A 26,339-nucleotide genomic window follows, 5' to 3' on the forward strand; every position below is an offset into this window, starting at 1 on the left:
CTGATGTGAAAATGTTCTAAAATATGAGTCTTAACGTGTTTTCAGCCACGAGTCAAAAGAGAAAAGTGAAAACAAATACTCTGGAGTGGTTTAAGCAGCAGCACATATGCCACAGTGTTGTGAGTTTGAATCCCGGCTACGACAATTTGCTGTATGTCCTCCCTCCTCTCTCGTCCCCATTTCACCTGTCCAATAAAGCCTACAGGTCCTGTCATATTTGTGTCCTCAGCAGCAGCCTCCTGTCACGCACCTGTGTGAAGCCCCGCCCACCTGGACCACAGCCAATAGAGGAGCGGCTCTGACTCACTCCAGGAAGAACACACAAACAGGTTTCTTCCTTCAGCCGCACACTTTTCTCTGGGACACTTTGGACTCTTTGGATCCGCTCAGGTTTGACTAGTTTGATTAGATTCAACACTGGCTTTAGTCCTGGTTTAGTCCTGGTTTAGTCCTGGTTTAGTCCTGGTTTAGTCCTGGTTTAGTCCTGGTTTAGTCCTGGTTTAATCCTGTGTTTCGTCCAGATTTTAGACGTAGTTTAGTCCTGATTTGGTACAGATTTAGTTTAGGCCTTGGTTTATTTCCTGGTTATAGGCCTTGTTATGTCATGAGTTTAATTATAATTTAAGATTGATTTTTACAAACAATTAATACATATATTCTGAATTATTTATTCTTTCACATTTGTTAGTCGTAGTTCTGTTTAGATTATTGACCTTTTTGTAGATTTATCCTCACTCATAATTGTCTAATTTCAGTTGTTGTTGTTTATCATTTCTCTGTAGAACTTGACTTGTGTCTGTAGGGGGCAGTGTAGGACTGATGATGTCACTTCCTCTAAACCCAAATAAATGCAGCTCAAATAAATGTTCCTGTTTTGGTCCTTTTGGTTCCCACTGAATTTGTGACTGGTTTTAGTTCAGTTTGAATCTCATATATTACAGTTTGATGTGAATGTGTTTTCTTGAGGCTCCATGAGATGAAACACTTGACTAAAGTGCAGACTGCACAGAACAGGCTGATGGCTCATGTAGTGTGTGTTTATTTCAATATAAGGACAAGTAAACAACCTGTTCATTTGTTTGTCCTTTAGTTTGATGTGACAGATCAGCACACATGTACAACCAGAACAACAGAAATGTACACACTTATTTTAGACTTTAAACCATGTGATGAGTGGGCGGGGTTAAACAGTGTGATGTCATTCTGTAGGACTCTGGACTGAGCATGGATCAGAGAGAGCACAGAGAGGACGCAGTACCTCCCACCACCAGCAGGGGAGAAGTGACAAGTGAAACCTCCATTGCACGAGATATGAACTTTAAAAAGAAACATGATCCACAGTAAGTCAGACACAATCATTAGATCTGATTATTGATGTGTGTTTATAGGACTGTTTTAGGAGTAACTGGAGTTAAGTCAAAGTCAAATGCTTTTAATCTTTTACATTTGATCTGTAATGTTTGTCTTTCCCAGGATCCACCAGAAACATCCTCGGTCTGAACCTGGTCCCAGCTGTGAGTCCCTCAGGAGTCACATGTCTAAGGACGCACCAATGACCTTCAGGACAGAGCCGTGAGTCACATCTGTGTGTTATGGGATATAATAATGACATTATAGGTATTAAAGCACTGCTTGATATTATAAGATCTGGAAGTGAGCTGCAACTACCACATAATCACCTCCGAGACACTAAACATCTTTAGTAAATGTGAGTTAAGAGACGCTGCAGGTGAAGAGGACAGAAAAGAAGACTTTACACATCTCAGTTTGAAACTTCTTTTGTAGTTTACTTCCATAAATGTAAAGAAATGTAAATATTTTTTATAAGGCATTTATGATTAAAAAGTGTCACATTTGAGACATTTTGATCTGGAAAAATGGTCAGAACCAAATGATTTGCTTCATTTTGTTTTTGTAAACATACAGAGGGAATTTTGGATTTCTGATTTACTGGATCTGTCTTAAAATGTGGTGTAAAATTCAAATTTACTTAAATTCTTGGAGTCAAAACTTAAAAGAAATCCAGCTTGGAATTAGATATCAACAAATCCTTGTGTACGATTCGTCAAAATCATGTTAAGTCCAAGTTTTGTAAAGTTTGGTGTGTGTAGGTGCTACTTTAGGCTGATCTTTGTGTCTCTGTGGGAGAAAACATTTACAGAAAAGGTCTTTGAAGTTACAATGTTCCAGAGAAATCTATGAACTTGATTTAATGAAATAATAAAACATCTTTAGGTGCAGAGTGGGCAATGTTGTTACTGCTTTTCTGTTGAGAGAGAAAAATGACAAGTCTTTAGTGAATTTTTTTGTAGTGTTTGGTTGAATATTTCAGAATTTCAAGGACATAGAGTCAGACAAGTGGAGTTCCATGGTTATTGTGTTGGTGGGTGTGGTCAATGTCCAGAGAGGGGAGGAGCCACTGTTCAGCAGCCTCACAGCAGGAGAATACAGGCTGTTGCTCAGTCTGGTGCTTCTGGTCTGTTTGGACCTGTACCTTCTCCCTGAGGGCAGCAGGTGGAGCAGGTGTGGAGCTGGTGGTGTGGCTCATGCAGGAGGTTGTGCTCTCTCTTCAGACAGCGGCTGGTGTAGATGGGACTGATCTCTGGGAGAGAAGTCCAAGCTGTTTTTACCACACGTTGGAAAACCAAACTAAAAATCCATAGGTCAGATCAGAACTGATGGCACAGTTGTAGAAGTTCACCATCAGCGTTCTGGGGATGTTGGTGCTCCTCAGTTTCTCTGGCTGTTCTAGTGTTTACTTCAACTATTTCAGTTTAGAGAGAAAATGTGTGATTCATCTAAATTGTCTTCTAAATCAGTGTTTTTAGTCAATAATTATTTTTCCACTGTTTATTAAATCCAACAGACTCGAGCATAAACCAGAATCTTCTGCAGAATTCCCCAGCTGTGAGTCCTTCAGGAGTGACCGGTCTATGGAACCTCCAATTGTTTTTGGATCAGAGATGTGAGTTTGTGGTGGTGGAAAAACAAATTAGATTGAAAAAAATATAAATGTTAAATTAGTCTTTTTGACTCCAGAGGTCCAGAGGTCTCCAGTGGTCAGCACCATCAGACACAGCTGGACTCTATATTTAAGGTCTGTCATTCACTAAAGTTTGTAAATGTTCAGATGAATGAGAACTTGTTTCACATAGATCTGACTCTGACTGCATTTGTGTTGTTTATAATGTGTTCTGGAGCAGCTTCTGGAGAAGGACATCTTCACTTTTGTCCAGAAGGAGCTGAAGAAGCTCCATAAGGTTCTGAGTACGGATTACCCAGAATGCTTAGAGCCTCTGAAGGATGAAGATGAAGAGCAGAGGAGCAGCAGTGAGGCTGTTCTGAAAATCACACTGACCTTCCTGAGGAGGATGAAGCAGAAGGAGCTGGCTGAGCGTCTGTGGAGCAGTAGGACCATTTAACACATTTAACAAGGTTCTCACCTCATTTTATATTCTCTGAGACTCAGGGTTGTGTCTGTTGTCTTTATTCAGGGACTTATTCTGGAGTTTTTAGGCAAAAACTGAAGTGTAACCTGCAGCAGAAGTTTGAGTGTGTGTTTGAGGGCATCGCTAAAGCAGGAAGCCCCACCCTTCTGAAGCAGATCTACACAGAGCACTACATCACAGAGGGAGGGTCTTCAGAGGTCAACCAGGAACATGAGGTCAGACACATGGAAACAGCCTCCAGGAAACCAGGCCCAGCAGAGACAGCCATCACATGTGAAGACATCTTTAAAGGCCCAGCTGACACAGATGGACCAATCAGAACAGTGCTGACAAAGGGCGTGGCTGGCATCGGGAAAACAGTGCTCACTCAAAAGTTCAGTCTGGACTGGGCTGAAGGCAAAGCCAACCAGGACATACAGCTGCTGTTCCCGTTCACTTTCAGAGCACTCAATGTGCTGAAGGAGAGAAGCTTCAGCTTGATGACACTTGTTCATCACTTCTTTAGTCAAACACAAGCAGAACTCTGCAGCTTTGAAGACCTCCAGGTACTCTTCATCTTTGATGGTCTGGACGAGTGCAGACTTCCTCTGGACTTCACCAAAACCAAGGCCCTGACTGACCCCTCAGAGTCCGCCTCAGTGGACGTGCTGCTGGTAAACCTCATCAGGGGGACCCTGCTTCCCTCCGCTCGCCTCTGGATAACCACACGACCCGCGGCGGCCAATCAGATCCCTGCTGAGTGCATCTCCATGGTGACAGAGGTCAGAGGGTTCACTGACCCACAGAAGGAGCTGTACTTCAGGAAGAGGTTCAGCGACCAGGCTGATACAATCATCTCCCACATCAAGAAGTCCAGAAGCCTTCACATCATGTGCCACATGCCAGTCTTCTGCTGGATCACTGCCACAGTCCTGGAGCATGTGTTGAAAAGCAGAGAGAGAGGAGAGCTGCCCAAGACCCTGACTCAGATGTATGTCCACTTCCTGGTGGTTCAGGCTAAAGTCAAGAACATCAAGTATGAAGGAGGAACTGAGACGGACCCACACTGGACTCCAGAGACCAGGAAGATGGTGAAGTCTCTGGGAAAACTGGCCTTTGAGCAGCTGCAGAAAGGAAACCTGATCTTCTACGAGAGTGACCTGAGCGAGTGTGGGCTGGACACTGCAGCGGCCTCAGTGTACTCTGGAGTGTTCACACAGGTCTTTAGGGAGGAGCCAGGCCTGTACCAGGACAAGGTCTACTGCTTCATCCATCTGAGTGTGCAAGAGTTTCTGGCTGCTCTTCACGTCCATCTGACCTTCATCAAAACTGGGATCAACCTGCTCTCAGAGAAAACACAGAAGTCGACGATATTCAGTGTGAAAAGAAAACTAAAGCATCTTCACCAGACGGCTGTGGACCAGGCCTTACAGAGTCCAAATGGACACCTGGACTTGCTCCTTCGCTTCCTATTGGGTCTTTCACTGTCGACAAATCAGAGCCTGCTACAAGATCTGCTGACACACACAGAAAATATCTCCCTGACCAGTGCAAAAACAGCTGAGTACATAAAGAAGAAGCTGAGTGAGGATGTGTCTGCAGAGAGGAGCATCAACCTGTTCCACTGTCTGAATGAACTGAATGAGCGTTCTCTGGTGGAGCAGATCCAACAGTACCTGAGTTCAGGACGTCTGTCCGAACGTGGACTGTCTCCTGCTCAGTGGTCAGCTCTGGCCTTCATCTTATTATCATCTGAAGAAGATCTGGACCAGTTTGAGCTGAAGAAATACTCTGCTTCAGAGGAGGCTCTCCTGAGGCTGCTGCCAGTGGTCAAAGCCTCCAACAAAGCTATGTGAGTAACCTTTATTTAACAGAGAATGCTTTGATTCAACTTCTAGATTAATAATGTTGTCTCTCTCCAGACTGAGCAGCTGTGACCTGTCGGAGAGAAGCTGTGAAGCTCTGTCCTCAGTCCTCAGCTCCCAGTCCTCTAGTCTGAGAGTCCTGGACCTCAGTCACAATGACTTGAAGGACTCAGGGCTGAAGATGTTGTCTGCTGGACTGAAGAGTCCTCACTGTAAACTGGAACAGCTCAGGTCAGAGAGTTTAATATTATTCACTGTTATTACATAACTTGTTGGCAGTTACATTTGAAAATAACAACATAAAAGTGACATAAAAATAGAGAACTTGTTATTTGTGTAATTTGGATTAAATTTTACAAATTCATTGACAGATTAGAATCAAATGTGTCCTCAGACTGTCAGGTTGTCTGGTCTCAGAGGAAGGCTGTTCTTCTCTAGCCTCAGCTCTAAGGTCCAACCCCTCCCATCTGAGAGAACTAGACCTGAGCTACAACCATCCAGGAGACACAGGAGTAAAGCTCCTGTCTGCTCTACAGGAGGACCCCCACTGCACACTTGACACTCTCAGGTATGGACCTGTTCTCACTGAGATGTGTAACACCTAAGAGTGCTATTTACAGGTTAATATCAGGTAACAGTTTGTTGGCCTGTTTTAATTCGGCCACTCTCAAGATTTTAGTTTTATATTCTTTAACTGTCTTAGCTATGTAACATGTGTCTGCACTTGTGTCCTAAAGAGGTTACATGAATACATCAAATAATAGATTCAATAGCCTCAGAGGAAAATAATTGCCCACCCCTGGTTTAACGTGAAATAAAAGACCACAGACCAGGAAATAAGTTTAAGATGTAAAGTCTGAACAGGATTAACTGACAACATTTAACATGAAATACCATTTTGTTTACTTTACTACATACTCCTTGACGGAGTAAACATTCACCTTTTCGTTGTAAGTGGCCCTTATGCTTAGGGCGTTCCACATGTGGGACGTTGGACTTTTTCTTTCTTTATTCCATTTTGTCCACATCTGATAAAAGGGACTCAAAAGCTGCTTGATGTGCTGTACTTAAAAATAAAGATATATCCCACTTATTTTCAGTCAAATCAATCATTCTGGGAAGAATCAGGGTCAGCTTGTTACCCTCCAAACTTACAAATGAAAAATAGACTCAAATTAAATTAAGTATGATAATACCTTTATAAACCTTCCACCTGGACATTTTTGCTTTATTATAAGTCCCTAAAATTCATTTTCAATGAATTTACCTTCAGCTTTTAAAAATAATGGTCAAAACTCAACAAAAACTCAAACTAGTGTCAGTCAAACATCCTCCAACTCCAGCTTTACTTATTCATATATTTAACAAAGAAAACCTAGGCAGAATTTAAACTCTGATTTCTTCTGTGCAGAGCTTGTTTCTACTTTTAATTAGAGTAAATCAGACATTAGAGTCCAAAACTACAGAGTCTCAGCTTCACAAAAGCTCCAGCCGATTGTTTGTGCTCCAAAGGTTCAGGAACAGCTTCAGTTTGAAATGGGACTGTGTTTTTTTCAGGTGTTTTAGGAAAAATAAACCCTAAGCAAAAAATGACTCAGTTTTCAAGTTATTTTCAAAGTTACTCATGAAGTTTACCTTTTTTTTTTTTCTACAACCATTTGCCATAGTCACTGTGGGCCCGTGGGTCACTGTGGACCCCGTGGTCACTGTTGGCCCCGTGGGTCACTGTGGACCCCGTGGTCACTGTTGGCCCCGTGGTCACTGTGGGCCCCTTTGGTCACTGTGGGTCCCGTGGGTCACTGTGGACCCCGTGGTCACTGTTGGCCCCGTGGTCACTGTGGGCCCCTTGAGTCACTGTGGGCCTCATGGGTCACTGTGGTTCCCTTTGGTCACTGTGGGTCACTGTTGGTCCCGTGGGTCACTGTGAGCCCGTGGGTCAATGTGGACCCCGTGGTCACTGTTGGCCCCTTGAGTCACTGTGGGCCCCTTGAGTCACTGTGGGCCCCTTGAGTGACTGTGGGCCCCTTGAGTCACTGTGGGCCCCTTGGGTCACTGTGGGCCCCTTATGTAACTCTGGGCCCCTTGGGAACTCTGGGCCCCATTGGTCACTGGGTCACTGTGGGTCCCGTGGATCACTGTGGGCCCCGTGGGTCACTGTGGGCCCCTTGGGTAACTGTGGGCCCCGTGGATCACTGGGTTACTCTGGGTCCCGTGGGTCATGTGGGCCCCGTTGGTCACTGGGCCCTATGGGTCATTTTGGGCCCCGTTGGTCACTCTGGGCTCCGTGGGTCACTGTGGGTCCCGTGCATCACTGTGGGCCCCTTGAGTCACTATGGGCCCCTTGGGTAACTGTGGGCCCCTTGGGTAACTCTGGGCCCATTGGGTAACTCTGGGCCCCTTGGATAACTCTGGGCCCCGTTGGTCACTGGGTCACTGTGGGTCCCATGGCTCACTGTGGGCCCCGTGGGTCACTGTGGACCCTGTGGGTCACTGTGTGCCCCCTGGGTCACTGGGCCCTATCGGTCACTGTGGGCCCTTTTGGTCACTGTGAGCCCGTGGGTCATTGTGGGTCCCGTGGGTCACTATGGGCCCCCTGGGTCACTGGGCCCTATCAGTCACTTTGGGCCCCTTTGGTCACTGTGGGTCACTGTGGGCCCCTTTGGTCACTGTGGGTCACTGTGGGTCCCGCGGGTCACTGTTGGCCCTGTGAGTGTCTCTGCGCCTCATGGGTCACTGTGGGCCCCTTGAGTCACTCTGGGCCCCTTGGGTAACTCTGGGCCCCTTGGGTAACTCTGGGCCCTGTTGGTCACTGGTTCACTGAGGGTCCAGTGGGTCACAGTGGGCCCCTTGTGTCACTGTGGGCCCCTTGGGTCACTGTTGGCCCCCTGGGTAACTCTGGGCCCCCTGGGTCACAGGGCCCTATCGGTCACTGTGGGCCCCTTTGGTCACTAAGGGTCACTGTTGGTCCCGTGGGTCTCTCTGGGCCTCATGGGTCACTGTTGAACCCTTGAGTCACTGTTGGCCCCTTGGGTAACTGTGGGCCCCGTGGGTCACTGTGGGTCCCGTGGGTCATGTGGGCCCCGTGTGTCACTGTGGGCCCTGTTGGTTACTGTGGGTCATTTTGGGCACCGTGGGTCACTGTGGGTTACCTTGGGTCACTGTGGGCCCTGTGGGTCACTGTGGGCCCTGTGGGTCACTGTGGGTCACCGGGTTACTGTTGGTCCCCTGGGTCCCTGTGGGTCCTGTGGGTCACTCGGGGCCCCCTGAGTCACTGTGGGCCCCCTGGGTCACTGGGCCCTATCGGTCAATGTGGGCCCCTTTTGTCACTGTGGGCCCCTTTATCACTGTGGGACCGTTTGGTCACTCTGGGTCCCGTGGGTCACTGTGGGCCCCTTGAGTCACTGTGGGCCCCTTGAGTCACTGTGGGCCCCTTGAGTCACTGTGGGCCCCTTGAGTGACTGTGGGCCCCTTGAGTCACTGTGGGCCCCTTGGGTCACTGTGGGCCCCTTATGTAACTCTGGGCCCCTTGGGAACTCTGGGCCCCATTGGTCACTGGGTCACTGTGGGTCCCGTGGATCACTGTGGGCCCCGTGGGTCACTGTGGGCCCCTTGGGTAACTGTGGGCCCCGTGGATCACTGGGTTACTCTGGGTCCCGTGGGTCATGTGGGCCCCGTTGGTCACTGGGCCCTATGGGTCATTTTGGGCCCCGTTGGTCACTCTGGGCTCCGTGGGTCACTGTGGGTCCCGTGCATCACTGTGGGCCCCTTGAGTCACTATGGGCCCCTTGGGTAACTGTGGGCCCCTTGGGTAACTCTGGGCCCATTGGGTAACTCTGGGCCCCTTGGATAACTCTGGGCCCCGTTGGTCACTGGGTCACTGTGGGTCCCATGGCTCACTGTGGGCCCCGTGGGTCACTGTGGACCCTGTGGGTCACTGTGTGCCCCCTGGGTCACTGGGCCCTATCGGTCACTGTGGGCCCTTTTGGTCACTGTGAGCCCGTGGGTCATTGTGGGTCCCGTGGGTCACTATGGGCCCCCTGGGTCACTGGGCCCTATCAGTCACTTTGGGCCCCTTTGGTCACTGTGGGTCACTGTGGGCCCCTTTGGTCACTGTGGGTCACTGTGGGTCCCGCGGGTCACTGTTGGCCCTGTGAGTGTCTCTGCGCCTCATGGGTCACTGTGGGCCCCTTGAGTCACTCTGGGCCCCTTGGGTAACTCTGGGCCCCTTGGGTAACTCTGGGCCCTGTTGGTCACTGGTTCACTGAGGGTCCAGTGGGTCACAGTGGGCCCCTTGTGTCACTGTGGGCCCCTTGGGTCACTGTGGTCACCCTTGAGTCACTGTAACAAGGAGTCTAAATTATTTTTTATCTTTTACTGTTAAAAGTGATTTGCAGATGATTTGCCTCTTTGTTTGAAACAGGACATTTGTCAGACTAAAACATCAAAGTCACACTTACAGATCTAAATGATGTCTCCACATTGAAGGGCGTGTACCACAGGTTGAGAACCTCTGTCAGCTTCTACAGAACAAACCTTTCATCTCACATGAAGTGAAAATCCTCTGTGAAAAACACTGATGTGTGTGTTTCTTTCAGACTGAGGCCCAAAGGAGAACGATGGATGAATCCCATCTGGAGATGTAAGTCTGACTTAAGTCATTTCACACTGGTTAGTTTTAGGATGTTATTTCTGACACAAACAGCACCTTAATACTACACATGATTCTTATGATTGAACAGACTTTACTGTTGTTTTCTCATTGGCTCTCTCTCTTCTGTGGGCGTGGCCTCAGACTGTGTCCATCACTGAACACAGAGTTATTAAGACACTGACACAGACACAGCTGTTTGACTCAGCACAGGACTGTCTACACACAAGCACAAGTGACTGTGGATTCATATAGAGACATTTGAAAGGAGAAAGTGTGTGTCATGAAGCACTGAGGAGTGAAGCAATGTGTGTAGTGACCTCACACTGAGCTTTACTTTGTCCACTGCACCAACAAACTACTGACAATTCAACTCTTACACTCGACATGTCATGAAACACACTGGATTGGTGCAACTAATAAATATAGAAATGAGAACCATAATTAAATCCTGTACATTTGAAGACTAAATAGAGTCAAATCCTGATAAAGTGTGTGTCCACATGTTGAGACGCACAGGGGACTAACTGCTGCTGTGTTGTGTCTTCTCTCCATCAGATTTCTGTGATCTCACTCTGGATCCAAACACAGCTCACAGAGAACTCAAACTGTCTGACAACAACAAGAAGGTGACACGTGTGAGAGAGGAGCAGCTGTATCCACATCATCAGGACAGATTTGATGACTGTCCTCAGCTTCTGTGTGACACTGGTCTGACTGGTCGCTGTTACTGGGAGGTCCAGTGGAGTGGAAGTGTTTCTACATCAGTGTCTTACAGAGGAATCAGAAGGAAAGGAAACAGTAATGACAGTTGGTTTGGATGGAATGATCAGTCCTGGAGTCTGGTCTGTTCTAAAGATGGTTTCTCTGTTCTTCATAATAAAGAACGCACCTCCCTCCCTCAGTCCTTGTCCTCCTCTTGTGGGACAGTAGCAGTGTTTGTGGACTGTCCTGCTGGCTCTCTGTCCTTCTACACAGTCTCCTCTGAGCGACTGATCCTCCTCCACACCTTCAACACCACATTCACTCACTCTCTGGTCCCTGGGTTTAGGGTCTGCTCTTATGGCTCCTCAGTGTCTCTGTGCGCTCCGACAGACTCGCTCTAATGTGTGTGAAATAAAACAAATCTGTACAAACTTCAGACATTTATTTGAGAAGAAAACAAACTTCAGACATCGGCCTCTGTTTTGAACAAATCACTGTTTGAATCAAATATGATCTTTACAAAATAATAAAGCACAATATTCAGTGAGTGAAGAGTTTTTTTTGTTCACATCTGATACAAACATTGAAAACACATTTGTATTGATCCTATTATTCATTTCCTCATGTTTGTTTTTAGACTCTTTTATGTCATTTGTTCATTATAACCCACATTAGCAAAGTATTTGTTGAATTCATTTGCTGTGTCTTTTGAGTTTCTGATCACTATGAGATCCTTCTAAAATAACTTTGAATATCTTGTTTGTTGATGTTTATATTAAATGATTTATCACTTTCCATGTCTTTTGCATATTGTGTCTCTGTTGTTCAAGTCACTTATGATAATATTCATTCTTACTGTTTCTAATTATACTTATTAGTTTAGTTTTGTCTTTTTTACATCTATTTTCTGCCTCTTTTGTTCTCTGCGTTACAAGTTCTTTATATCATACTTTTTCTTCTTTTTACATGTGTTATCTATTGCTTTGGTTTTCCATGGCTTTGTTTTATAAATCTCCTTTATCTTGATTTGTTGCAGGACAGTTGTTATGATGCAGCTCAATAAATCTGTGCAGGAAAGCATCATGTGCCACATCCACGTCTGTAGTTGAGTCACTTTCACTCCATCTTTGAGCACAAAGATCCTTCTGGAATGTTTCCATGTTTTCTGCCTTCTAAGTTTAGAGTGAGTCTGTGTCTGATTTCTCTTCCTAAAGACATTTTGAAACACTGTAAATACGGGCAGGTGGTCACTTCTATCACAAATGAACAGAGCCCTCCAAATGTTTCCTTCTGTTCTGTCAGTAAAAGTATGATCTATCAGTGTTGGCGTTTGCCTTGTTATCGGGCTTCTCTTATTGACATGGAATTGATCAAATCTGAGCTTGTTTTCAGTTGAAGTGGATTTACCAAGTCTAGATTAAAGTCTCCACCTGCTATTTGGACTTTGTCTGTGCCCGTCTTATTCAACATTTCTTCCATTTTCTCTTTAAAGGTGGTCACATTTGTTCCCGGTGGTCGACACACACAACTAAGCATTACATGTTTTAAACTTCACTTTCCACCGTGACACTTTCCAAAACATGATCAATAATGTGTGACGTCTGTTTTGCAGTCGTACTTCTTAATGTTTGATCCGTACACGAGGCCACTATTGTTCCTATTTGTTGTCTAAAAGTCAGAACTTGGAGATTGACTTGTGCCACTTTGTGCTTCTGAAGCCACGTCTGTGATACGGCGTCACATTCAGTTTGTTCAAAGACTTCAGAACATGTTTTATAGAGGAGAGTTTTTCCAGAGGCTTCTGCTGTTAAAGTGTGTGACTGACAAAGGCCCTTGAGGATCGACTCTGGTGTTCAATGGTTCCTCCCAGTAATATTCACATTTCATTTACAGATTGTTCTAGCAGTTTGTTTCAGGCTCAATGTCATTCTCAGTATCAGACGTCCTGTGTTCAGTCTGTGAAGAGACATGGACATTAGTCCCATTTATCATTTGATGCATGTTGTTTTCTTCTGTCTTTAGTCCATTGTCCTCAGTGTCTCTGTCCTCTGTGTCTCTGTCCTCTGTGTCTGTCCTCTGTGTCTCTGTCCTCAGTGTCTCTGTCCTCAGTGTCTCTGTCCTCAGTGTCTCTGTCCTCTGTGTCTCTGTCCTCTGTGTCTCTGTCCTCTGTGTCTCTGTTCTCTGTGTCTCTGTCCTCAGTGTCTCTGTCCTCTGTGTCTCTGTCCTCAGTGTCTCTGTCCTCAGTGTCTCTGTCCAGTTCTTTCAGGTTTCTTGAGTCAATGGCTCTCTTTAGTTCATCTTCGTTGTGTCGGATGTAAACTTTCACATTCCTTGTCCAGGTCGCTTGTCTTTTGTCTCGTTTCCTGAGAAAGCGTCCACATTTAGCCACTTCTGTATTTTTCTTGCTTAAATGTTGCTTCATGTCGACTCTTGTGCCTTTAGTTCTCTAGATTGTCGCAGTCGGTCAATCTTTTGCTTTTTTGACTCCAGCCACAAGGACCAGTAGAGACATGTTTTGTACCTGTTTGGCCCTGTAGTTGAGAGCTGTACAGTGCAGCTCCGTTTTTGCTTCTGAAATGTTCCGGATGAATAAAGTGGACTGGATTTGAACCTGTTGATATTCCCAGGTCGCAGAAAGCGCTCATGACCACGCTCAGCTCGCAACGTAAAGCCGTTAAAGGTGCTCCCGCTCGCTCCTCGTCCGCCTCCGTCCCTCGCTGCAGCGCCGCTTCGTGAGGACCCGCTCCAAAGCTGCAGGATCGGGCCTTTGACTCTTCTGGACGGTGAATAATCAGTCTGGGGACAGAAACACGCCTCAGACCTCTTTGTTTTTCAGGGCGGCCATGTTCCCTCTTCAGTCACTAAAGGACCGCTCAGTCTGCGTCCACACAACACGTTTGCACTCAACGGCATCGCACGACGGAAACAATCTGATCATAAATGTCACTGAAAGCTGCAGATGCTTAACTGCTTTACTTTCTGTCCTTGTAGAGAGAAAAGGTCCCTCAGAACTGTAAGTGCCTCATTAGCGTTTGATTTGTGCCGGGGTTTGATGAGGCTGTTGTAGACTGAGGGGAGGTTGTATCTCAGACCATTCCTGTTTAAAGAAGGGTTTTCTTTCTTGACCAAATGGCCTACATCACTCCTTTTGCAAACCGTCCCCGCTCCTGCTTATGTGTAATGATTATATTACAGATTATCAATGCCGCTGCTCAAACCATCTCATCAGATTGAAAATGACCTTCAGATTGAAGTCGCAATGTTTGATGACACCTTTGAAACCTTTTCTACCACTGACCACTGCTGCTTGTTTCCAAGAATGTTACAACCCGGCTGTGCTAGGCTAGGCCTAAGGAGAAAGGAGACAGGAAAGTAGGGATGGGCTTATCTGGATTCTTTTTTTTGACCAATACCGATCCATATCCTTTTCGCTTATGAATAAATACTAACTAAAATAATAAGAACATATATTTATCTGCCATACAAAATAATGTTTTTCATGATTGTGTAAACATATGGCCATATGTTCTATTCCCATTTTTACCTATTTGTCTGTAAAAAACAATGACTGAATTTGAGTTTTTTTCAAGTTTCTGGCACCCTCTTGTCTCCATGGAGATGACATTGCTTTGCCTGGAATGTTCCACAGTATGCCATCAGACTTTCTCCATGGAGACAGAAAGTGAAATCACCAAATAAAGTTACAGGTCAGATCTGTGGTAAGGCGACCTGCACACAGTAAAAATGTCAGCGTAAAAAATAATATTCCAGAAATACTATTCAACATTTTTCAAAAAGGCAAGTGGGAAGAACATGTAAACTTCCCACCCCTTTCTCCAAGTTTACATTTTCTCTAAGGTTTCCACGTGTCCTGGAAAACCTGGAATTACATACTTACACATTTAATCCTTGAAAATATATTGACCCTTTTCCTCGCTTTATTATTGAAAATGACTAGAAACTGCTCCTGCAATCGTCACAGTAACAAGAGCAGTTGAGTTTTTTGGGGAGAAGAACTCTAAAACCCACCAGAATGCAAGAAATGGCACTTCTTTAGTACAAAATGTCTTGAGGGAGGACCCCCAGACCCCCCTACACCTCTTTCTCTCATCTGCTAGACATGACCATCACATTTATACCTCCCTTATTTTCCAGTGTTAAAAGTGTAACATAGGAAGAATATGTATCAAAACTACAATAAAAAATAGTCAATATGTTTGGGTTCACAAGTGTTTTCCATCTAATTTGAGCGAACAGTGATGTTTGCCGTGTGAACTTCAGGTGATGCCTTAGACTACATATTTATGATCAAAACTATAATAACCTGGTAATTTCTTTGTAAATGCCGTAATGACAAAACTAAAAATGTCCTGGAAAGTGTGAGGGAACCTGTAATATCATCCAGCTTCCTTCAAATGTTTTGGGATGAGACAAATGTTCAAGGTCATTTCAAGCCATAAAAATCACATATTGTGGAAAAATCCTGGCAGAATGATGACGAGTGCATGGAGGAGCAGTTTTCCGTGCCCTTTTATGGTTTCTTATGGGTCCAGATAGTTCCTCGTACAATGCTGTTTCCAGTGTAAACGTGCTGCTGTGGGCGTGACCTTTCCCACGGACAGTGCACTTCTCTGTGGGCTTCCTGTGCTGCGCTCTTTGCCCTGGTGCTAGCTGCTGCCTCCGACCCTGCTCAAACCAACTCTGGAAACAACAATCCAAATTCTGTTTACGGCGTCCGAGCAAAAACTGAACCGAGCGATGGACAAAAGGACGACGCTGCAAAAAAAACTGTGACGCCAAAATATAAAAACTGTAAACAACAGGGTCAAGCCGGCGCTGTCTGGCTTTCTCTCAGCTGCAGACGGGACGTACTTTTTATCTCATAGTGGTACTTTAAATATGTTTTCTGCCATCTGCTGGACTCTGGGGGTCACTACACACAGTATGTTTACATCTCATGAGGGACAAAAGTCTAAACGTTTCATTCTATTCTATTCAAATGCGACTGGTTCCAAAGGTTAGGTGTGTGCTGAGGTGTGCATGTGAATGAAAACTGTTTAGCTTAAAGCTGGGGTACAGGATTCTCAAACTCTGAAATGAGTATCTAATCAATTACCCACTAATCTAACTAGTTCCCAGTTCTCATGCATGGATTTTCACGCGCGTGCCCAGCCTCGGAACAGCAAACCCACTCTCATCCCAAAACACAGCATAGCGACACATCAGGCAAAATGTTTCATAATTAGATGCAGACAGAGCACAGCGGACTGATTTAGTCACAAAGTGCTGCTATTACAATTTACTAGGTGAGGGCAGAAACAACATATTCACATTTTCAAAAGAAAGTCTGGTACCCCAGCTTTAACATCCGTCTAAATTAACTATCCCACCCAAAACTGAAAAAAAGACACATTCGACCCTTAGGAGCTGCTATTGGTGTAACCTGGGCAGGATTTTGGTCAAAATAGTCAACCTAAATGGAGAATTAACCTATTATACATGGTAATATTATTTGTGCTGATGTCAAACTTGTACACCAATTTCATAAAATGATTTGAGCTTCATTTAAAAAACATAATACTCTTCTAGAGTGGAGTACTAACCTTGTACATGTTTTAAAGGACACACATTTTGCATTAGATTCATTCATTTAAACTTGCTCTTGTTCTTTTGCTTTGGCATGTCATGTTTTGGAAGGATAAAATAATGTACTGTTGGCATGCATTACTTTATATCTGCAAGGTGACCCCTCTTCAGGATTTATGTTATAGCTCCAGCTTCTGGCAGCAGAGGAAATTACCATGGGAAAATAAACCAAAGCTAGCTTGCCCTGAAATTTTTGATGAAGGAACAAAGTTTGAACAAGGTTAAATGCTCGATAGCACCATATGTGTCCTCACTTAAAGCATGTACAAACACAGGGAAAAGAGACATGTCTTTGTCTGCTTTAGTCTATTTTTGGGGTAGAAAGTTACGTACTGTGCCTTTAAATAAGTGGTGATAACATTTTTGCCAATTCTGGCTATTTGAATAAGGACAATACAGACAGTCAAGCTAGCAACTAGCATGGTTGACGCACATCGGGCAAATGACACCCTCCATTGTTTGACGATAATCCTTGGATTTTGTTTTGCATAATTTTGGTTATAAGGATCATGTTTGGTTTTAAAAGGTGCCAGTGAGGAGAGCGCCCCCTACTTGAGCCTCCTGCCTGGCCCATGTGCATGAAGAAGAGTCCCACATGTTGTTTATCTCCAGAGCTACAGCTGTGCAAAGGCTGTGCGGCTGCTGCGATGCCCCCTAGTGGACACAGCGGATCTATGCCTGAACATAAATATTCTACTGTGCTTCTGATGGAATCCTCTCCTCATAGTGACTCTGGGCATGCGGTAACCATGGTAACTGTGTTTAAATTGTATATACTGTACACATTTATCTTAAGGACCTGTGTGAATGAAAGACACCGAGCTGTGGAATAAAGTCATTGTAATGTCCATCGATCTGTTTACGGACTTGTTTATTCACTTCCTGTCACCATGAGAGAAAATGATCACTTACAATGCAGAGGTTAAAACGATCAAACTGAGCCATGATTATTAGGATTTGTTATATTTTGTCAGGACAGTGGATATTAATGAAATGGCCTAAATTGCATCTGTTGTCCCACATTCACTCATTCATACACCTGCATACATGGAAACTGGAGGAAAGGTGGATGAAGTGTCTTGCCCAAGGACACAATGACCACCCCCCTGTGGCACCACGTGTTACAGCAGTCTCCCATTCAAGTACTGACCCATACCTGTTTGACCGAAGATCGGACGAGATCGGGCATTGACACGGAATGGCCAAATGGCTGTGATACAAGATAAGATTAAAAGTCAGAAAGAATTTAGAATGACAGAATATATGAAAAGAACATTGGTTTTAGTCCAATAGAGCAGTGGTTCCAACCATTTTCTTCTATGATCCCGATTTCATCCAAGGTTACGCTGGCTCATACCTGAGAAGCTATGGTCATATAAGTAAAATAAATACAAAATATTCCGGTCCCTGTATGACCGGAGCAGGAGCTGTGTTCGCATTGCAGGCAGTAAGTCAGACCTGTTCCCAGTGCATGTTGGACTCTGCCAGGGCTGCCCTTTGTCACCAGGGTGTCCGGCTTGGGGACCACAGGATCTCATCTCTGCTGTTTGTAGACGATGTTGTCCATGGTTCATTGAAATAAAATAAATTTACGTCATTATTATTACCACTGTGTAATTTACTCACTCAGAGCTAATTAGAATTCTTCTTTGACAGTAATAACACAATCTGACAGTGTCTGAAGCGTATCGAGGGCCGCCATATTGGATTCTGTAACTTCCGTCCCGATTCTGTTTATGACCTAGTGCCGGCCGCAGTCTGGGACGGATGTGGGCTTTGAAAGAGAGAGTCGTGTCGCAGATAAATCCAAGGATTATGATGTGAGCGGACGTCGAGACTGTCGTGCCGTCTGTGGAGAGAGAGACGTTTTGTGCAGAGAAGAGGAGGGATTTGGGAGCGATGATGGAGGCGGGGTTTGATCAGGGAAGACGGGATAGGATCCAGTGAGCGTGAGGACAGTTTGATCTTATTGAAGTGTTTGTGAGATCGGAAGCTGAGATGGGTGATAGAGAGGAGAGGCAGTTTTGTGAGGTGAAGGGGAGATTATGGCTGTAGGTCAGTTATAGTTAGTGTAGTGAGAACTGAAGGAGCTACGAGGTTCCTGCCAAATACAGGTTTTCTGAATTAGCCCCAGACTTCATCAGATCTTAAGAACCGCAGCAGTTCCTTCACAGAATGGCGCCACCAACAGGATGAATGGAGTTTGATCCTGTTGGTGACGCCATTCTGCCATTTCACTCACTTCTGAGAGTTCAGAATTATTGTCCAGATAATTAGGTACAATTCACTTCTATTAGTCCAGACAAATAAAAGTGCTGATTCTGGAGCATAAAAGCTGAATATGCTGAAGATTTCTCCTCAAAGAAAGTCTTCAAATGGAGTCAGAGCTTAAAGGTTCTTGATGCATGTTTCTTTTCTCTGATCCAGGCTCTAGGACCTGTGGAGGCTCCTGTCTTTACTGACTCTGTACATCTGTTTCCTGTTAAAGTAGTGTTTTTGAGAACGGACAGGAACGACAGGAGAAAAATGGCCTCAGATTTGTCTCCATTCAAATAAACTGATCCAGTCACTCCTTCATTTTTATGACTGTAAAGTCATGTGACACAGAGCTGCACTTTGAGCCTGGGCGCGACCGTTCTACAGCACTTCTTTAGAGGCAAACACACAGAACAGACACAAGAGGCCCCAGCTCCAGAGGCCCCAGTTCCAGAGGCCCCAGCTCCAGAGGCCCCAGCTCCAGAGGCCCCAGTTCCAGAGGCCCCAGCTCCCAAGGCCCCAGCTCCAGAGGCCCCAGCTCCAGAGGCCCCAGCTCCCAAGGCCCCAGCTCCAGAGGCCCCAACTCCAGAGGCCCCAGTTCCAGAGGCCCCAGCTCCCAAGGCCCCAGCTCCAGAGGCCCCAGCTCCAGAGGCCCCAGCTCAAGAGGCCCCAGCTCCAGAGGCCCCAGCTCCAGAGGCTCCATAGGCTCCAGACGCTCTGTGTCATTGTAAGTCTGAGGTTATGTGGATTTCTTGTTTTACATTCACTGGAAAAAATTATTAATACATTGAATTTCAAGAACTTCAAGCACGCGTTGGGCAGTTCCAGTCACTTTGTTGTTTGTAAAAGATAAAGAAAGAGAAGTCGTGCATTGATCTGACCTGAAAGAGCTTCAGCTTCAGACTGAGGAGAGCAGTTCTAAAAGTTTGATCAGAAGAAAAAGCCCAAAGGGCTGAACTGTAAAGAAGCACTTTAGTCTCAGATTCATTGGTAAAAGCAGTGATTTGCTGTAACCTGTTGTGTGTGGATGAGCCGTAGAGTGTAAATGAGAGAGCAGAGGCTCGTCTGAGGACAGTAGGACGCTTTCACGTCAAAGACACACTTTTACAGATGTAGTGTTCACTTTGAGCAGGTCAAATGTAGAGGGACGAGGCCAGAGGGACTTTCAGGCTGGGACCGCCTTATTTCTATTGAGTCCATCACCAAATCATCTTCAGATTCTCTAATGTCGTCCAGTTTATTGGATTGATTTGTCTCAAAAACATGTCAAAGGTTTGATTCTAAAGTCTAAGATCTCTGATAAAGTGGAATAAAACAATAAAAGTTGTTAGTTTTACGGCTGTGTACAGTAAAGATGTCGGACTGTGATCCTCCAGAGGCTGATGAAGGTTAATGATTCATGTTTATTATTGGGTCAATTTAGGGACAGATCAACTTGAGAAATGTGTTCTTTGTGCAGCAGCTTCATCCACAACTGTTTTATTCATTTACAGAGTGGGAGGATTAATAATCTATTATAAAGAGCTTTGAGAACATCATTTCTTGATTTAGACCAAAATCTAAGTTCAGGGAAAATAAGGAAGAAGAAATCTGACAGAAAAGTGCAGAAGTGACATTGTTTATTGTTGTTTTCATGAGAATGTTCTGTAATGACTATATTCAACACTGGGCTGTACTCCTGGTTATAGACATTGTTATGTCATGAATACAATCATAACTTATTACATTTATAATGTTCTGAATTGACAGTTTTACTTTTAGTCATGATTTAATATATTTTATGTTGAACTTACCTTGCCCTTATTTGTTCAATGTTTCATTCTAGTTAGTTCTATTTAGATAAAAAGCACCATTGGTAAAGTCTTATGCCCTTAGCTATAGATAATAAAAGCTAAATAAACATAATAGTCTAAATGTCGATGCCCAATTCCCAGCGTGATGTACAGCACTAAACCGCCTCATTGAACGAGTGAAGTTCAATAATACCAAAACATTGTCCTTTGACAACATTGTGACTAATGCAGTGTCAATAGTGTGACTAACTCCACTTACACTTCAAGGAAAAACATAAACTCATTAAGATAAAGATGAATTGTATTTGAAAAAACAAAATAAACTAACATCTACATTAAAATATTGTAGGTACCAGAAGGATTTGAACCAAAGGAGATTCCAGAGGTCTACCAAAGGTTAAAGCACACGATCATTTTGTTTTTATTGTTTTACCTGCAAGCTCAAACTGGAGGTGGAAACGAATCGGGAATGATGTGCATTTTGTTTTCAGTTTTCGCTTGCCTCTCAGGGCTTCCATACTTGTGTCTGTAGGGGGCAGTGTAGGACTGATGATGTCACTTCCTCTAAACCCAAATAAATGCAGCTCAAATAAATGTTCCTGTTTTGGTCCTTTTGGTTCCCACTGAATTTGTGACTGGTTTTAGTTCAGTTTGAATCTCATATATTACAGTTTGATGTGAATGTGTTTTCTTGAGGCTCCATGAGATGAAACACTTGACTAAAGTGCAGACTGCACAGAACAGGCTCATGGCTCATGTAGTGTGTGTTTATTTCAATATAAGGACAAGTAAACAACCTGTTCATTTGTTTGTCCTTTAGTTTGTGACAGATCAGCACACATGTACAACCAGAACAACAGAAATGTACACACTTATTTTAGACTTTAAACCATGTGATGAGTGGGCGGGGTTAAACAGTGTGATGTCATTCTGTAGGACTCTGGACTGAGCATGGATCAGAGAGAGCACAGAGAGGACGCAGTACCTCCCACCACCAGCAGGGGAGAAGTGACAAGTGAAACCTCCATTGGACGAGATATGAACTTATTAAAGAAACATGATCCACAGTAAGTCAGACACAATCATTAGATCTGATTATTGATGTGTGTTTATAGGACTGTTTTAGGAGTAACTGGAGTTAAGTCAAAGTCAAATGCTTTTAATCTTTTACATTTGATCTGTAATGTTTGTCTTTACCAGGATCCACCAGAAACATCCTCGGTCTGAACCTGGTCCCAGCTGTGAGTCCCTCAGGAGTCACATGTCTAAGGACGCACCAATGAACTTCAGGACAGAGCCGTGAGTCACATCTTTGTGTTATGGGATATAATAATGACATTATAGGTATTAAAGCACTGCTTGATATTATAAGATCTGGAAGTGAGCTGCAACTACCACATAATCACCTCCGAGACACTAAACATCTTTAGTAAATGTGAGTTAAGAGACGCTGCAGGTGAAGAGGACAGAAAAGAAGACTTTACACATCTCAGTTTGAAACTTCTTTTGTAGTCTACTTCCATAAATGTAAAGAAATGTAAACGTTTTTTATAAGGCATTTTTGATTAAAAAGTTTCACATTTGAGACATTTTGATCTGGAAAAATGGTCAGAACCAAATGATTTGCTTCATTTTGTTTTTGTAAACATACAGAGGGAATTTTGGATTTCTGATTTACTGGATCTGTCTTAAAAGGTGGTGTAAAAATTCAAATTTACTTAAATTCCTGGAGTCAAAACTTAAAAGAAATCCAGCTTGGAATTAGATATCAACAAATCCTTGTGTACGATTCGTCAAAATCATGTTAAGTCCAAGTTTTGTAAAGTTTGGTGTGTGTAGGTGCTACTTTAGGCTGATCTTTGTGTCTCTGTGGGAGAAAACATTTACAGAAAAGGTCTTTGAAGTTACAATGTTCCAGAGAAATCTATGAACTTGATTTAATGAAATAATAAAACATCTTTAGGTGCAGATTGGGCAATGTTGTTATTGATTTTCTGTTGAGAGAGAAAAATGACAAAAAAAAAACAATTTTAAGTCTTTAGTGAATTTTTTTGTAGTGTTTGGTTGAATATTTCAGAATTTCAAGGACATAGAGTCAGACAAGTGGAGTTCCATGATTGTTATTGTGTTGGTGGGTGTGGTCAATGTCCAGAGAGGGGAGGAGCCACTGTGCAGCAGCCTCACAGCAGGAGGATACAGGCTGTTGCTCAGTCTGGTGCTTCTGGTCTGTTTGGACCTGTACCTTCTCCCTGAGGGCAGCAGGTGGAGCAGGTGTGGAGCTGGTGGTGTGGCTCATGCAGGAGGTTGTGCTCTCTCTTCAGACAGCGGCTGGTGTAGATGGGACTGATCTCTGGGAGAGAAGTCCAAGCTGTTTTTACCTCACTTTGGAAAACCAAACTAAAAATCCATAGGTCAGATCAGAACTGATGGCACAGTTGTAGAAGTTCACCATCAGCGTTCTGGGGATGTTGGTGCTCCTCAGTTTCTCTGGCTGTTCTAGTGTTTACTTCAACTATTTCAGTTTAGAGAGTAAATGTGTGATTCATCTAAATTGTCTTCTAAATCAGTGTTTTTAGTCAATAATTATTTTTCCACTGTTTATTAAATCCACCAGACTCGAGCACAAACCAGAATCTTCTGCAGAATTCCCCAGCTGTGAGTCCTTCAGGAGTGACTGGTCTATGGAACTTCCATATAATTTGGCATCAGAGCTGTAAGTGTTTATTGGGGAAAAAAAGGAGAAAAAACAAAAACAAAAAACATTCATTTATTCATTTTCTACCGCTTTTTCCCTCTCGGGTTCGTGGGTGACTGAAGCCTATCCTAGTGACTTTGGGCCTTAGGCGGGGTACACCCTGGCCAACTCGTCGCATATATGTGTGTGTGTTTTTTTGAGACGTTAGTAGAAACAAAGAAGTACAAGTGCTGCCCGGTGGTGGAGTGGTTAAGGTGGCAGCACATATGCCAGGCTCCACGTACAGCCGGCCGCAGTGTCGAGAGTTTGAATCCCAGCTACGACAATTTACTGCATGTCTTCCCTACTCTCTCTTACCCATTCCATGCTGAGCTGTGCTGTCCAATAAAGCCTACAGGCCAAAAAAAACTTTAAAAAAGAAGTACAAATAAGTACATGTCAGCAAAAAAATAAAATCAAATAAAAAAGTTTTTTTTATTCAAATTCGAAAAGGAGTGGGAAGAAGAAAACTTTTTGAATCCCACCCCTGTCTTAAACTAAAGTATCCAAAGACAAAACCATAAAATTAAATTCCAGTCTCAAATAGAACTGTTTGAAATAATCACGTTTAACACTAAATAAACATGAGTCATGCCATTATTATAAGTAATAGTTAGAAAATTGAAAAGACATACCAGCAATGGTAAGGAAACAATGAACAACAATGGTAATAATAAATGTTAAATCAGTCTCTTTGACAGAGTGGAGCAGCCGGGTCCAGAGGTCTCCAGTGGTCAGCACCATCAGACACAGCTGGACTCCATATTTAAGGTCTGTCATTTACTAAAGTCAGATTAAAGAGTCTGACTGCATTAGTGTTGTTTATAATGTGTTCTGGAGCAGCTTCTGGAGAAGGACATCTTCACTTTTGTCCAGAAGGAGCTGAAGAAGCTCCACAAGGTTCTGAGTACGGATTACCCAGAATGCTTACAGCCTCTGAAGGATGAAGATGAAGAGCAGAGGAGCAGCAGTGAGGCTGTTCTGAAGATCACACTGACCTTCCTGAGGAGGATGAAGCAGAAGGAGCTGGCTGAGCGTCTGTGGAGCAGTAGGACCATTTAACACATTTAACAAGGTGTTCACCTCATTTTATATTCTCTGAGACTCAGGGTTGTGTCTGTTGTCTTCATTCAGGGACTTATTCTGGAGTTTGTCAGCGTAAACTGAAGTGTAACCTGCAGCAGAAGTTTGAGTGTGTGTTTGAGGGCATCGCTAAAGCAGGAAACCCCACCCTTCTGAAGCAGATCTACACAGAGCTCTACATCACAGAGGGAGGGTCTTCAGAGGTCAACCAGGAACATGAGGTCAGACACATGGAAACAGCCTCCAGGAAACCAGGCCCAGCAGAGACCGCCATCACATGTGAAGACATCTTTAAAGGCCCAGCTGACACAGATGGACCAATCAGAACAGTGCTGACAAAGGGCGTGGCTGGCATCGGGAAAACAGTGCTCACTCAGAAGTTCAGTCTGGACTGGGCTGAAGGCAAAGCCAACCAGGACATACAGCTGCTGTTCCCGTTCACTTTCAGAGCACTCAATGTGCTGAAGGAGAGAAGCTTCAGCTTGATGACACTTGTTCATCACTTCTTTAGTCAAACACAAGCAGAACTCTGCAGCTTTGAAGACCTCCAGGTGCTCTTCATCTTTGATGGTCTGGACGAGTGCAGACTTTCTCTGGACTTCACCAAAACCAAGGCCCTGACTGACCCCTCAGAGTCTGTCTCAGTGGACGTGCTGCTGGTAAACCTCATCAGGGGGAGCCTGCTTCCCTCCGCTCGCCTCTGGATAACCACACGACCCGCGGCAGCCAATCAGATCCCTGCTGAGTGCGTCTCCATGGTGACAGAGGTCAGAGGGTTCACTGACCCACAGAAGGAGCTGTACTTCAGGAAGAGGTTCAGAGACCAGGCCGACACAATCATCTCCCACATCAAGACGTCCAGAAGCCTCCACATTATGTGCCACATGCCAGTCTTCTGCTGGATCACTGCCACAGTCCTGGAGCATGTGTTGAAAAGCAGAGAGAGAGAAGAGCTGCCCAAGACCCTGACTCAGATGTACATCCACTTCCTTGTGGTTCAGGCCAAAGTCAAGAACATCAAGTATGAAGGAGGATCTGAGACAGACCCACACTGGACTCCAGAGACCAGGAAGATGGTGGAGTCTCTGGGAAAACTGGCCTTTGAGCAGCTGCAGAAAGGAAACCTGATCTTCTACGAGAGTGACCTGAGCGAGTGTGGACTGGACACTGCAGCGGCCTCAGTGTACTCTGGAGTGTTCACAGAGGTCTTCAGAGAGGAGCCAGGCCTGTACCAGGACAAGGTCTACTGCTTCATCCATCTGAGTGTGCAGGAGTTTCTGGCTGCTCTTCACGTCCATCTGACCTTCATCAAAACTGGGATCAACCTGCTGTCAAAGAAAACACAGAAGTCAACAATACTTAGTGTGAAAAGAAAACTAAAGCACCTTCACCAGACAGCTGTGGACCAGGCCTTACAGAGTCCAAATGGACACCTGGACTTGCTCCTTCGCTTCCTATTGGGTCTTTCACTGTCGACCAATCAGGGCCTTCTACAAGGTCTAGTGGCACAGACAGGAAGTAGCTCCCAGACCAATCAGAATACAGCTGAGTACATCAAGACGAAGCTGAGTGAGGATGTGTCTGCAGAGAGGAGCATCAACCTGCTCCACTGTCTGAATGAACTGAATGAGCGTTCTCTGGTCGAGCAGATCCAACAGTACCTGACTTCAGGACGTCTGTCTGAAGGTGGACTGTCTCCTGCTCAGTGGTCAGCTCTGGCCTTCATCTTATTATCATCTGAAGAAGATCTGGACCAGTTTGAGCTGAAGAAATACTCTGCTTCAGAGGAAGCTCTCCTGAGGCTGCTGCCAGTGGTCAAAGCCTCCAACAAAGCTCTGTGAGTAACCTTTATTTAACAGAGAATGCTTTGATTCAACTTCTACATAAACAATGCTGTCTCTCTCCAGACTGAGCAGCTGTAACCTGTCAGAGAGAAGCTGTGAAGCTCTGTCCTCAGTCCTCAGCTCCCAGTCCTCTAGTCTGAGAGTCCTGGACATCAGTGACAATGACTTGAAGGACTCAGGGCTGAAGATGTTTTCTGCTGGACTGAAGAGTCCTCACTGTAAACTGGAACAGCTCAGGTCAGAAACACATACACTGGTTTTGGTTTTACTATGTATTTATATTATTGTAATATTATTTACTCTGTAGTAATATAATCTGGATTACTGTTTCATTTTT

General features: G+C 44.5%; 1 protein-coding gene across 1 annotated transcript in view; it reads left to right on the plus strand.

The window, feature by feature from the left end:
* The first annotated feature begins 291 nt into the window (after window positions 1-291).
* Window positions 292-26,339, plus strand: part of LOC140372558 (uncharacterized) — a 43,475-nt gene continuing 17,427 nt past the window's right edge. Inside the window, 19 exon segments of the mRNA XM_072459690.1 lie at window positions 292-390; window positions 1,210-1,340; window positions 1,474-1,572; window positions 2,867-2,965; window positions 3,040-3,097; window positions 3,204-3,408; window positions 3,495-5,280; window positions 5,282-5,524; window positions 5,688-5,861; window positions 9,889-9,932; window positions 10,500-11,046; window positions 18,936-19,275; window positions 21,278-21,408; window positions 21,542-21,640; window positions 22,956-23,054; window positions 23,777-23,846; window positions 23,919-24,123; window positions 24,210-25,995; window positions 26,066-26,239. Coding sequence (XP_072315791.1) covers window positions 1,225-1,340; window positions 1,474-1,572; window positions 2,867-2,965; window positions 3,040-3,097; window positions 3,204-3,408; window positions 3,495-5,280; window positions 5,282-5,524; window positions 5,688-5,861; window positions 9,889-9,932; window positions 10,500-11,046; window positions 18,936-19,275; window positions 21,278-21,408; window positions 21,542-21,640; window positions 22,956-23,054; window positions 23,777-23,846; window positions 23,919-24,123; window positions 24,210-25,995; window positions 26,066-26,239 — 6,275 coding nt within the window. The 5' untranslated portion in view covers window positions 292-390; window positions 1,210-1,224.

The sequence above is a fragment of the Eucyclogobius newberryi genome, unplaced genomic scaffold (assembly GCF_026437365.1).
Source record: "Eucyclogobius newberryi isolate DKJ021-1_F unplaced genomic scaffold, fEucNew1.0.hap1 SCAF_251, whole genome shotgun sequence".
Classification (NCBI taxonomy): Eukaryota; Metazoa; Chordata; class Actinopteri; order Gobiiformes; family Gobiidae; genus Eucyclogobius; species Eucyclogobius newberryi.